Source organism: Gossypium hirsutum, chromosome A04, assembly GCF_007990345.1.
Source record: "Gossypium hirsutum isolate 1008001.06 chromosome A04, Gossypium_hirsutum_v2.1, whole genome shotgun sequence".
NCBI classification, from domain to species: Eukaryota; Viridiplantae; Streptophyta; class Magnoliopsida; order Malvales; family Malvaceae; genus Gossypium; species Gossypium hirsutum.
Window position 1 is genome coordinate 220,446 of NC_053427.1, and position 14,606 is coordinate 235,051.

The following is a 14,606-nucleotide window of genomic DNA, read 5'->3' on the forward strand; positions in this document are numbered from 1 at the left end:
ATTTGATTGTTATAAAAAATATAAAATATTGGTCCTTACTTTTAAAAGTATATAAACAATTACGAAAAGGATAAACTACACCATTAATTATTAAACTATATGTAAGTTTTCGTTTTAGTCACTTAACTAAAAAAAGTTACGATTTGGTCACTAAACTACTCAAAAATTTTCATTTAAGTTACTTTGCTAGTAAAATTGATGTTATATGGCTTTCTTTGTTTGCACTGTCTGCACCAATTGAAAGTTCTCTTTTCCCTATTGTTTCATAGTTCAGTTTTTTCATTATATAGCTTTTGACGTCACAAATCTACAAACCAAAATTCAAAAAACTTTTTTCTTTGATCTTTGACATTAACCGTCAAATTGACTTGGATCTAAGGTATGTCTTTCTACTCTTCAATTTAGCTCATTCGAGTTCTGATCAATTTAAGTTTAGATCATACGAGTTTTTAGAGACTAGCTATCTAATATTCAAATTATTTTAGTTTCGAATCATTTTCAGTTTAGGTGATTCTAAATTTAGATTCAAATTTTTTATATTTAATAATCAAATTCGATTGAAATATATTTAATTTCAAGTTAATTGGTTTAAATGACAAATCTGATTTTTTTGGTTAATTTAACTCTAAACGTTTACATATTTTGTCAATTTTGCTCATATTCTTTTTTATTTAATTTTGACCATTAGCCTTTTAAAATGAGTCAAATCTTTTGTTTAATAGAAATGCTAACGGTGGTATGGCAACCCATGTGTTAGTCAACGTGTATTTTATACTGACATATCACTATTTGTCTATATGTCACATAAAAAGTAATTTAAAAAATATAAAATATTTAGAAATTAAAAATTAAAAAATAAAAACATTCATAAAATTAAAAATATATATAGTGTGAAGTGATAACTCTCATATTTAGAGTTGTTTTAGTACAGTTTTTATAATGTTTTAGGAGGTAATTTTAGCACTTAAATTAGTTTTTAGTGCATTTTATAGTTTTTCGGATTAATTATGTTTTATTTGATTTTTATTATTTTTAGAGTTATTTTGGTTTTAATTGCTATTTTACTCTTTACGTTGTAGGTTTCGAATGGAGAACGGAAGGCTTGGAGCATAGAGTAAAAAAGTAGTTAAGAGAAGTCTTCTGCTCCACTAGATTTCAGTGCGATGGATCCTAGTTTTAGTTAATTAATTTATTCTCTCTTCAATTGTTTTGATTTTTGTTAATTATCTATTCAGTCCTGTGTTTATTTAATTTGCTTACCTGATCACCAAGTTGTATTAATTTGATACTTTTGATTTGTCTTGGAAGAGAAAATTAAGGTTTAGATCTAGACTTAATAGCAGGGGCGTATCCAGGGGGGCTGGCATGGGCCCGGCCCCCTCAAAATGTAAAATTACATTTTAGGCCCTTAAAATTTTTTAAAAATTTTAAATTAGTAAAGGTAAAATTACACTTTGGCCCCTAAAATTATAAAAATTTGATTTAATCATTTACAAATTATAAAAATATAAACTATAAAAAATTAAAATTTCATCCGGCCCCCACTAAAAAATTTTTCTGGCTTCGCCCTGCCTAATAGATTAGGATTATCTTTAGTAGTGCAAACGAATAAGTTAATTTGTGGCTAGGATAGGAATATACATGATGACATTATCAACCCAATAAGTTTATTCGTAGTGTCTCAGCCCAACTTGCCTAGCAAAGGAATATACCTAGTGGGGAAAGAGGGGGTTAACTTAGCTAGATACTCGAAAGGTCTAGTTAATGCCATTGAATCTTGAGTTAGTAATTACATAGATTGAACAATTGAATGAGAGCTAAAATAGGTGAAGTTAGAGTTCCAAGAGCTTAAAATTGATTGAAAAACTTAGTAATTTTCATTGTTTTAGTTTAATAAAATATCTTTTAACTTGTTTATAATTTATTTTATTGATCTGGATTAGATAAAACTAAATAGTTGGTACTTAGCAACTTAGAATTTGGTCCGCGTGGGAATGACATCTTCTTATCACTTTATTACTTGATTCGGGACATGCACTTGCGTGATGAATTTTCACACATCTTGAAGCATATATGGATTGTCATGCGAGCTAATATGTTTAAAGATTTAATATTTTAGTTAGTAATTTCGTTAAAAAAATAGTCTAATCCGATTTTTTTAAAAAAAGATTGAGAGTTAAATTTAACTAAAAAGGAATAAAAATCAAATTGACAAATGATATAAACGTTGAGACCGAAAATGAATATGTGATGCCACTAAAACGAAGACCAAACTTCATATTGTAACACATTTCCTCATGTGGTGCTGCTTTAAACACCCGAAATTGCTTTCTGAGTTTCTCATCCACCTCCAAAATTGCAGCAACGTTACCATATTTGCATCATCACCACCATGAACCAACCAACCACCAATTGGCACAAGGGAAGACAAAAAAATCATTTACCTGTAGCGGTAATTGGGAGCTGACCAGATGGTGACTATTTGGTTATTCAACATCTATTTGTACCCTTCCATGACCAACTGATGGGCACGACATATATAGTCGATGTTGTTGGTGTGGTTGAACATAGAAATGTTGGTGCTACCGAAGAGGAAATCTGCACCACGCAGACTCAAAGCCCAACCATCGACGACATCTTCTGGATCTGACCACAACAAGTCACACATGGCACCATCATGAGGTACTAACAAAGAAATGTTAGTACGTATGTTGTGAATGAAATTATCAAACTTCTTCTTCTTCATTTCTTTTATAAAATTCATTGTCACTACCAAGGTTATGACAACCAGAGCCTACAAAGATTCACTAGTCGAGTTAGGAAAGCAAAAAAAGGTGAACACTATGGTGGGAGCCGAGGGCACTAGATTCACACAGTTGCATGAGCAAATACAATGGTGCAGGAACAATTAGAAAGCCTGCAAGATGAAACCAAAATTCCCAAGTGGTGGGAAGAGCAAAAAAGTAGTATCGATGACACATTTGTAGAAACACAGAGATATATTAGTAGAATATTGGAGTCATTGACCAAAAAGGTCCTCCTCCAATACACCTGAAACACAAAGAAACAACATGAATCAGGTAGCTACTAATACCTAATCAAAAGCAGATAAAAAAAACACCAATATAAGTCATTGTTATAGATGAGCATGAAAGATAACCTTCCAACTTGGGGAACCAAACTAAATTCCCAATATGAACCCAAATCCTGAAAAAAAGATACCAACAAAAAACAAGACTTGGTAAAACTTGACAGTTCATCTGAACCTCCATTACCTGAAACAAATCAAAATAACAACGCTGCTACTGCTAAAAACCTTGGGATGGGTCAAGAAATGTCAAAGATATTTCTCAATGTTTTCTGTAGCTGAGGATCAGAAGGTTGATATTGCTTCCATGTATTTGGTGGGAAAGGCAGAGACTTGGTATGATGGCTATATTTTGCAAAAGCATCGAACCACTTGGCCTGAATTTGTTGTAGATCTTTGTCAGAGATTTTGTGATAGGACCTGTGCAGATGTAGTTGAGGAATTCAACAAGTTAGTTCAACAGAGTATTGTAGAATATTATCAGGAGAAGTTTTAAGAATTAAGGTCATTTATGCTTCAGTATAACCCTCACCTGGAAGAAAATTATATTGTGTCCAGCATCATCAGTAGATTGAAGGAAGAAATTAAACACAGGGTTAAGACCAATAAGCCTTCTTCTTTAGCTACTGCTGGTACTTCTGCCAGGCAAGCTAAATTGCATGAAATGTCAGTACAGATTGATTACCAAATTCAACCAAACCCTCACCCTAACCTTTCCTCAAAGGACTTGTCCCAACCTTAGAAATCAAACCAAGTCAGTTCACAAAACGGAAAAGCTTTTTTGGATCATAGAAGAGCCAATGATCTTAGTTTTAGGTATAGAGAAAAGTTTACTCCTGGCCATCAATGCAAGGTTAAATATTTTAATTCCATGGAAGAAGAAATAATAGAGGAAAAGGAGGTTGCAACTGAAGAAAAAGAAATGATGGAACATTGGAGATATCTATTAATGCCTTGATAAGGAGTGTTGGACACAGTACATCAGAATATTAAGGATCTATTAAAGGGAGGCCTATCAATGTCTTAATTGATAGTGGAAACACTCACAACTTTATTACCCCCAAGTCGGCCAAGGAAGGAGTTGAATTCGAACGAGCTCATCCCTTGACAATAACAGTGGCCAATGGTGAGGAGCCATTTAGCACAACAAAATGCAAGCAATTAAACTAGTACATGCAAGGACAACCTTTTGAACATTATTTCAGAGTACTTTCTCTAGGAGGAAGTGATATGGTACTTGGGGTTGATTGGATAAGGCAATTTAGTCCAGTGGTTATGGATTTCAATGCTATGACTCTTAGTTTCTAGTGGAAATGGCAGAATATTACCTTAAAAGGGGGCCAAAAGAATCGTGGATTGAAGACCATTTCTGGGGAGAAGTTGCAGAAAATAGCAGAAAAAGATCCATAGATGACAGGGGAGATGTATATGCTTACTTTAGAAGAACTTGAAACAAAAATTAGTAATGATTTAAACAAATTGTTGCTACCTTGGGAAATTGCTGTTGCAACCTGGAGTTCTCTGACCCCAAGGTTGCGACATTACCTATGCATGTTGAGACATTATCTACACACCGAGTATAGAGTTGGAGGTAAATAGAATATTAAAGATTGTTGTTTGATACACGTCTTGAAGTCTTATCCTATTGATTCGTTTTTTTGTTCGAGTTATTGCTCGTGTTCTATCATACTCCATTTGTGCATTCGAGATTTTCCTCACTGAATTTCTGCATTAATAGATAATTCTAAATGGAAAGAATAATGTCACATAATACATTTTTTTGGTATTCTTTATATCTGGCTACTCTTCCTAACAATGTCATTTCCAAGGTTCAAACATGCGTCTCGGGAATGCAATATGCCTTATTACTGCAGCTAACATTTATTGGTATCACATAATAACTTTTTAAATATATGTAACTGTTACTATATAGCAATACATGCATGGATGGAATGAAACTCATCCAATTAAGTTCATCAAAGCTGTCAATTTTTTAAGGCTTAACACATTTTTGGATGAGATCCATGTATTTTTGGGTCTTTTGGACTTTCAAATTCGTGTTTAAATCATATTGAGCTTACATTTAATGTCTAATTTTAAGTTGTTTAGGAATTTTTATATTCATACTTGAGACTTCTTGTTTAGCCAATTTAGGAGTTTTATTTTAATTAGGATTTCTCGCTTATATAATCATTGATGCTTAATACTTTTAAACTTATTTAAATTTTAATTAATTTTTTTTAAAATTAATTAATTAGTAAATAGTGAAAAAAAACTAAATGCATTTAAATTTATTTTTTTATATAATCATAATCTTTAAAATATTATCGATTAAATCTTAGCTTGATTGGTATGGGTATTATTGTTAATGCAAGAAGACGTAGGTGCAAATACGTTGAAGCGTATTATCTTTCTATTTATTGATTGAGGAACGACCACGAGGATTGATTTAGGAGATTAATTCATATTAAACTTTAGCAGATTAATTACATATGAAATATGATTAAGTTGATTAGTATAATTAAGAAAACACATTTGATATATTTTGTATTTTAAAAAAAAAAGTTTAATATATGTATAGTTTATTTAAGTTATTGGGTTTATATTTATTAATAAATAATATTATGCATAATTTAATAATGGTCAAAATGTGCTACTAGTCCCTGTACTTTCATAGATTTAGAATTTAATCTATGTACTTCTCATATTTCAACATTTTAATTCAATAGTTAGCCTCATTAAACTTCTTCTAATAAATTTACTGGTTTGACAGTTTGAAATAAACAAATACTCGCTTTGGTAGCAATGCAACAAGAAAAATTATATTGTAATGAACCTAAATTTAATAAAAGAATTTTAATAGAGTTAATAAGCGGACTTGTATTTTTTAAATCTGAAAAGTTGAGGGACTAAATTTCAAATTATTAAAGACTACATAGATTTGAAGCACATTTTAATCTTTAATAATTTATGTATAAATTTTAGGCCTAAATTCCGCTTCAACCTATACCAATAATGTTGTATTATACGCACCCGAGACCTTCTTCCTTTTCGGTCTAATAATCTAATCATAGATAGTATTCTCTCTACAAAATATTTTTTTTCTAAATAACTCTTCACCACTTTTAAATATAAAATCAAATCAGATCAAAACGAGACGAGTTTGAGAGTTTGAAAGCTAAAAAAAAAGGGCCTAATCCCACATCACAAACAAACCCAACCCAAAAATCCCCCATAAAGTATGGTCCTTTTTGTGTAAGCAAAGTTGGTATGCTTTTAGAATTGTTAATGAATCGAAGTTATTTGTATAGATATAAAAGTTTATTAAAAATTTAATAGAGTTTAGATAAAAATATTAAGTTAAAAAATTATACTTAAAATTAAACTTATTTAATATATGGACAAAGTTCGGGCTAACATAAAATTTGAGTATGTGCATAGCTTTTTTTTTTTAATTTATATAATATATAAAAATTAAATCTATAGTAATAAGTGAGCGTATTTAAAAAAAAGTTTAAATTAACTTTTTATAAATATAAATAAATGTAAGTAAAATTTAAAATTTAAAATTTAAATCGAATTAAACTTAAATAAATATAAAGTATATTAATATTATTCTTAATATCGATACAATAATACCGATACAAATTTAACTCGGACCATAAACACTTTAGGTCAAATCATAAAAGCAAAATAAAATTTTGTGCATGTTGTGTCGTTGGATAAGGAATTGGTAGTTAGTTAAAAGGGTAAAGAAAAGGGAAACAAGCAAAGCAAGAATCTCTCTCACAAAATCCCCTTTTTATTGCTTACCTTTGAAGCCAAATTCACCTTCTTCTTCCTCTTCAATCCCCCTAACGTCCAAGTTTTCATCCAGTCCTTTTCCCCCTTCCATTTCACGTTTTCATCCTTCTCAGATCCAAAAACCCAACCCATATATCCCTTTCTTTTCTTTATAAACACCATAAATCCCCCCCCCCAAAAAAAAGAAACCCATAAAGTTTTCCCCCTTTTTATTTGGTTGTTGATGAGAAGATGTGTTGTGGGAGAGTATGCATGCTGTGCACTTGTTTGATTCTAGTCGTGGTTGCGATTGGGCTGCTGTTCGGCTTTGGGGTTTTCAAGAATGGGTTTCACAAGCTCAAAGATACATTCCATGAAGATTATTGTGATCCTAAATTGTCTTCTTCTTGTGGAAGACCTTTCTTGGGTTATGCAGCTCCTCCTCCTTTCTAATTTCATTGTTGGGATATTTCTCTACTATAATTCCATTCTTATTTGGTTGTTTATATGATTATCTTATTGTCTCTAGATGTAGTGTTTGAACTTCATTTTTACACTATAAATTTCAATCCTATTTTACAAATAAGATTGAAGATTTGCCCTTAAACCCCTCCATTTTTTAATGTCTTATTCTGGTTTTAGTCCCTTTATTATGATGCTGAATTTTGGATCTGATATTATTTTTATAATTAATAATAATTAATTAATAATGTTCAAGATTAGGTCATCAGTCATCAAAGCAGCAAGTAACAATTATAAATTACACCCTAAATTTTGTGTTAACCCGATGATAAAGAGTGTTCATCGATTCAAATGATTTAAATTTGAGGTCATGCTATTTATTTTTATAATTCACTAAAAATATTCTAATGATAAAGGGTGTTCATCGTTTCAAATGATTTAAATTTGAGTTATGATAATTATTCTTATAATTCACTAAAAATATTATACATTTTTAAGAGCACCCAATAATTGCAGATGCATTTAGCTGCAATTTTTTTAATTTAAAAATTAGAGAAAAATTATACATAAAAATATGTAATTTGGAGGTTCACTTTAGTACCTGATTTTGACATTTTTCTTTAAATTGGTACTTAATCTTTTTTTTTGTTTGATTTGATCTTTGTCAAACATTTTATAAATTACTTCAATATAATAACAATGTTAATTTTTTTATGATGTAGCAAAAGCAATTAATGTATGATTAATATGTGACCAATAATATGATATTTTGTTGTGTTTTATATCTTCAATTATTTTTAGTTTTATTTGTTGAATTAATTATTTTATTGATTGAAAATAACGAATTTTTTAATTTGGGGTTTTGAATTTTTTTTCTTATTTTCATGGTTTGTATAACATTTAATAAATTGAACCTAAAAAAATTTAGGTACAAAATTAGGAAAAAACGACAAATTCAAGTACCAAATTAAGCTTAAAAAATTTAGATACCAAATTAAAAAAAATTATGGAATGAATGTTGAGGAGTCCCATCCCAAAACAACTATACCACCAACCTTAACAAACATGCTATGCTTTTATGGATTAAGTGATATTTGTTTACAATATGGATTGTATACTAACTTAATATTCTTTTATTCTTTAAAGAAGAATATCAATTTCATGAGCATTAATGCTTTCATCCATTGCATTGGCTTTAGATTCAGGGGAGATCCTCTATGCCCTAAAGAAAAAGAAAAGCCCTAACACACCAAATGCTCAAAAGATAAAGAATCAATGAACCATGGTGCTATTTTTGAAGGGAAAAGAGTGCATATTCTATTTCTTAAAATAGACCGTATATTCTAAAATATGTTGGTGTCATGAGTTAATCGAGTATCAGTTTAATTTAAAAATTATTAAAACACCCTTACTCTTACAAAGAAACATATATTATTATGGGATATTTTTGTCTTTTTATATTTTTTTAGTGAAATAAAATTGTGAAGTAAGAGGGATGTCAAAATGGGGCCATCTTCAATTTCTTAAACTATTCATTTGCTTGGTTGCTTGCTTGAATTTATTACTGATTCTCATTATCAATGTAAACATGCAGTTTGGATATAAAGATTCTCAAGCAATACTTTTATGTGTTTCATAAGTTATCCAACTCTTTATCATATTAATCCTCCACCCTACATAATTTGATTTGACCATCAAATCTAAACAACAAAACCCCCCAAAAATTTGAATCTAAAGTAACCTAATTAACAAACTCAAATGATACTGTCTAAATTGATCCAAAACCCAAAATTAAATCGAAGATGAAATGATATAAAATTTAAATTCGGAAAGACTCAAGTCAAAATTAGTCATACTTACCTGCCCACAAAACAAAGTGAGTTGTTTAGTCTGATCTATTATGTCGAAATTTGGGATTTAATCGTTCTACTTTAATTTGGAACGATTTGGCTCTTTTATTTTTATAATGTTATTAGTAGATCTAAATGGATAATACTATTAGTTGTTGCCATGAGAGTGAATATATATATATATATATTAAAAAGGCATGATGATAAATTTAGCTCTTAATATTTATATTTTTTTAGCTAAATTTGACCCTTAACTATTTAAAAAGGGTCAGATAGTGTGTTTTTTTTTAACGGAAACATTGGCTAAAACATTATTTTTTAACAATGTTGACGTGATAACTCGCATAGTAGTTTATGTGTACTTCATGTAAGCATGACACTATTTATCTTATATATATCATGTCAACAAATAATTTATAAAGTATAAAAATATTTTTAAAAAATAAAAAAGCTTATAAAAATTTTAAAGAAAATAGCATGAAGTATACATGAATTGCAACGTGTGCTAACATCCTTTAAAGTTTAACATTTTAACAAGTATTTCATTAAGAAAACAACAATTCGACTATTTTTTGAAAGGTTGATGGTCAAATCGACTCTTTTTAAAAGGCCGAGAAACAAATTTAGCTAAAAAAAAAATAAGAGTCAAATTAAAAAAAAATGTAAATGTTAAAGACTATATTTGTCGCTATACCTTTAAAAAAGGTTTGATTGAAATATAAATTTATTTTTGATTAAACATAGTTGATTAGATTTTTACGTGATTTGACAGTGTAATCGAATACTTATAAAAAGAAAATCCACTTTAATAATATCAACTAATAGTGTTATCAATTTAGATATACATAATCAAATTATGCTGAATTAGAAGTGAAAAGATTAAATTTCAAATTCGAGCATCGACAAATTTTAATGGCGTTGAGCTTCTTGGGTTGGGCCTGATTAAAATCCTAACAAACAATGAGAAATGTAAGCAAACACTTAACTCTACACAATGATTTGCATATTGTTGTCTCTCAGCTTCACAGAACAAACCAGAAAATCAATGTCATGTATTTGAAGTCCAATTGAAACAAAGCCTTGCCCCTTTTTTTGTCTTTCCTTTGCATTAAAACCCAACAGGTAAGAAGAAAGAACAAGGATGAGAATTACTGTAATGACGGCTGAAGAACAGATCCTCAATTTAGACGTTGATCCTCATGAATCTGTTAAGTACCCTTTTATCCCTTCTTTTATTATTATCATACATTCCTATTTCTTAGTTGAATTCTTTTCCTGTTTCTTATAGGTTGAAAATTTGAAAGCTTTGTTGGAAGTGGAGGTCAGTGTTAGAACCCTATATGCTCTCTTTGCTTATGTATATGCATATTTGTATTAGAGTTCCGGGTGACTGTAGATTAGATCAAAGAGCGTATTAATTTTTAAAAACTGGAACAACCAAATAGAGGTACATGGCATATCATGCTTCCATCATGCTGACGTACACCAATAAATTTTTTACCATAAAAATATATAAAAACTTTAATAGAATAATCATTTTATTTTTTGATTTAATTTACAATGATTAATTTATCTATTCTTTTAGATAGAGAAAGCAAAAATGTAATTCAACTATTAGTATAAGGGCTTCCTTGGTGCTTTTAAAGTTTTGATAGTTGAGTTTGATGCTCAGCTTATGCTGATTATGACTTTGTTTGGGTTGATGGCAGACAAATTTGCCTATAGAACAGCAACAACTTCTTTATCATGGGAGGGAAATTCAGAACTTTGAGAAATTGAGTGCATTGGGTGCTAAAGATCATGATTTAATTATGATGGTCCCAAGTTCTGATTCTAGGTAAATTATGCATCGGTTATTCTTTACTAAAAAAAGGGATAAATTAATCTCTATATGTTAAATCAAAATGCAATTTGATCTTTTCTTTTAAACATTTCATTATTTCTATTACTGGCGTACAAAGACCAATGTTTAGCTTATAAATACTCTTTGATTGAAAGTATAAGAACTAATTTTGCCAAATTTTTTGAATAAAAGAAGCGAAGCGCAACCCTACTCCTAGAACAAGGGACTCTAGATGCCTATTACAAGATGTTAATGCAGTTTCTATCCTGATAAAGATATGTATCATTTGCACTTTGCAGAGAATCTACTAATGATTTGAGCTTCAATCTTGATGGATCTGCTGTGAACCCTGGAGTTTTCCAACAACATATTCGACGTGATTCTAATGTAATCGGACAGATATTTCAAGCTGACCCGGAACTCGCACAAGCTATTCTAGGGGACGATCTCAATAAACTACAAGACATTCTACGGGCACGTCATCAACAACGATCGGAATTGCGAAAAAAGGAGTTGGAGGAGCTTGTAAGTATCTTGCCCTACCCGTCTATGGTTATATCTCGATTTGATAGAATTAAAAAGAGCCAAAACTTATTATAAACTTATTTGATTTTACTCTATAGGCACTTCTTGAAGCTGATCCTTTCGATGTTGAAGCACAAAAGAAAATCGAAGCTGCCATACGACAGGTTAGTTTTCTCTACTAATCCAACTTAATTGGAACCTATTTACGGTTTAACAAAGGTGGCCGTATCCATATGCATATCCCTCGTTTTTCCGGTGGCTATGCTCTTTGTGATGCAGAAAGGAATTGATGAGAACTGGGCTGCTGCCTTGGAACATAATCCTGAAGGTTTTGCAAGGGTGGTTATGTTGTATGTTGACATGGAGGTTAATGGTGTCCCGTTAAAGGTAAAGATGGTGGCCGGTATTGTATAGAATCGAACAAAGGGTCATTGTTATGCACTTCATAAATTCATTAAATTTGTTACTTTGATCATCTGTGAAGGCATTTGTTGATAGTGGCGCACAGTCGACTATAATTTCGAAAAGCTGTGCCGAACGATGCGGGTATGTGCTATAAATATTCCTCTCCATGACTCCGTCCTTTCTTGCGTAGGAGACAAGTATGCCGGTTTGAATGTTATTTTACTTGTCTCTTCATAGATTGCTAAGGCTTTTGGATCAACGATATAAAGGTATTGCTCATGGGGTCGGCCAATCGGAGATTCTCGGAAGAATACATGTTGCTCCAATCAAGGTACGATTGCGTACTTGTTTTCTAGTATAAACATTACATGTATATACACTCGTTATGCTTAATGCTGCATTCGACTTCTTCGTTTATTCTATGTTATCGTAGATTGGAAATATATTTTTCCCTTGCTCCTTTGTGGTTTTGGACTCTCCCAACATGGAGTTTCTCTTTGGATTGGATATGCTCCGTAAACACCAGGTAGCTTTGTCTCTACTTAGTATCCTTACGTATCGATAATTCTGACTAGTGCGGTTCGTACACAGTGTATTATCGATTTGAAGGAAAATGTTCTTAGAGTGGGAGGAGGAGAAGTTTCTGTACCATTTTTGCAAGGTTAGTAACCATGGGGTCGTTGATGTCGATGTTTTTGGGACTTTGTGCTATTGAATTTCGTTTCTTGTAATGTAAGTTAATCGAGTATTTACTCTTTTTAGAAAAGGATATCCCTTATAACTTCCTTAACGAAGAAAGGCATTCGAAGCATGGATCGAGCTTGGGCCCTGCTGTAAGTCTTTTTCCTATCTGTACATCAGTTCGTGGCTTCAGGCAGTTGCATTTTTTCGACTGATCTTTTGTGATTCTTTAGATTACAACAGGAACAACAGAGAAGAATGCTAATGTGCAATCCGGAGGTCAACCTTCCGGTCAGTATTCAGCATCCCATGTTGTCGTTTTGCTTTTGTTCTGTGAATTCATCCTGAGTTTAATGTTTAACTGATATACAACACGTACGTATGTACGTACCGGCACTGATATATCGCTCGGAAAGAGGTGCTATGAAATCCCTCTACAGGTGATTCTTGTTCTCATTCTAACATTGTTTCCTTCTTTGCTCCCTAGGGGGTGCACATGGTGACATAACAAAGGTATGTCCGTTCTAAATTATTGACCAAATGAAAAATTGCTTATATAATCCCTTTAGGTTTTAGGAAATCACAAGTTAATATAATGGTAAAATTTACACTTGTGCCTTTCAAAATTTTTTGTAAAATAATTTTCTTGCTTCGCCCCTGATAACCTGAGGAAATTAGTTGCGATGCTATATATGTTGAAGTTGATTGTTATCGTAAAATCGCGAGTTCATTCATTTTTCTGCAGAGGCCTGATTTTGAAGCCAAAGTTGCAAAGCTTGTTGAGTTGGGATTTGCAAGAGAAATAGTGGTAGAAGCTTTGAAATTCTGTGATGGCAATGAAGAACAGGCTGCTGGGATTCTCTTTGGAGGTTGAAGATGATCTTTTCCATTTTTCATTCTTAGAAATAATATTTACTTTTAGACTTTTTAAAACAAAACTTGAGCTACTCTTATTTCCTCAATTGAAACTTCTATTCCATTTTTATTTTCTTTATTTTAACATGATAAAGTTCAATGAAGATGTTATTTCAGTTTTGATAAAAATATACTTCTAGTCCATTTCAATTTCGATATCGAGGAAATTTGTCCCTAGAATCTATCAATTGTACATAATTTTCTGAAAGAAAACTCAAGTTCAGCCCCTATAAAAGACATTGTTAGGAAAGGACAATAACAAACTCCGAAAAAATTAATCCTCATGGCCCGTAAAACGCATACAAAATAAAATCCACTTCGATCCTTAATTTTGTACATGAAACAAGTTCGAACTCAAGCTCAAACTCAAGCATCAAAAATCGAACACAATCAAATTGAACTCAAATAGAATAAATTCAAAAAGGGGACATTATAATGATAGTTTTGTTGAATATTGGCAATATCCCACATTAGGAAAAGATAGAAATGGAGGGGGTTTGGTTTGTTATATATAGAACCCCTCCCCCTTTGGTTGTATCATCCCAAAATCTTCTCCTTTGTAATATTTCTAGAAGAAATATTGATTTGGTAGTGTCCGAGGACGTAAGCTAAATTGGCCGAACCTCGTTAAATCTCTGGTATTTTATTTCTTATTTGTTTGCTTATATTTAATAGCTTTATGTTGGTTATATTTATTTAGTTATTATTGCTATAAATATCTAAGTGAGTTCTGTCTAGTTGTTGGGTTTTAAGCGGGACCATTTGTGACCCCTCCAATTTAACTGGGAATTTTCTTAGTATAATTATTGGCATAATAATTATCTAAATATTTCTGATAATATTGTTATTAATATTATCGTCGCTTCCGCAACAATTGGTATCAGAGCCAAGGTTTTGTAGTATGCTCTGTGTTTGCAGCTTAGTCTGATCTTACACATCAGAAACATTTCCTAAAGCTTGTGGGTATTCTGCATTTGGTGGCTATTAAGTAGAAGCTATGGCAAAAATGACAGAAGAAAAACCATCGATATCAACAACTTCCACTTCGTACATT

The 14,606-nt window shown here is 31.3% G+C and overlaps 1 protein-coding gene and 1 long non-coding RNA gene across 2 annotated transcripts; one reads left to right on the forward strand and one right to left on the reverse strand.

The window, feature by feature from the left end:
- Positions 1-3,085: 3,085 nt before the first annotated feature.
- LOC107931149 (uncharacterized) lies at positions 3,086-4,055 on the reverse strand. The gene is made up of 3 exons (XR_001693146.2): positions 3,621-4,055; positions 3,317-3,508; positions 3,086-3,207 (listed from the first exon to the last, which is right to left on the reverse strand). It is a non-coding gene; the product is annotated as an uncharacterized lncRNA (long non-coding RNA).
- Positions 4,056-10,179: 6,124 nt separating this feature from the next.
- On the forward strand, positions 10,180-13,619 carry LOC107931075 (protein DNA-DAMAGE INDUCIBLE 1). The gene is made up of 14 exons (XM_016862863.2): positions 10,180-10,390; positions 10,472-10,504; positions 10,893-11,020; positions 11,326-11,551; positions 11,650-11,715; positions 11,831-11,938; positions 12,036-12,097; positions 12,194-12,287; positions 12,390-12,482; positions 12,548-12,617; positions 12,719-12,789; positions 12,871-12,928; positions 13,125-13,150; positions 13,383-13,619. Exons 1-14 carry the CDS (start codon positions 10,325-10,327, stop codon positions 13,509-13,511), a joined length of 1,230 nt encoding a protein of 409 aa, XP_016718352.1. The 5' UTR covers positions 10,180-10,324; the 3' UTR covers positions 13,512-13,619.
- Positions 13,620-14,606: the final 987 nt, after the last annotated feature.

What these genes read in the sequence shown, in the direction of transcription:
- LOC107931075 (XM_016862863.2), top strand. Translation starts at nt 10,325, where the DNA reads ATGAGAATTACTGTAATGACGGCTGAAGAACAGATCCTCAATTTAGAC. An exon ending in AGCTGTGCCGAACGATGCGG is followed by an intron (nt 12,098 to 12,193) that starts GTATGTGCTATA and finishes GTCTCTTCATAG; the next exon opens with ATTGCTAAGGCTTTTGGATC. An exon ending in GATCGAGCTTGGGCCCTGCT is followed by an intron (nt 12,790 to 12,870) that starts GTAAGTCTTTTT and finishes GTGATTCTTTAG; the next exon opens with ATTACAACAGGAACAACAGA.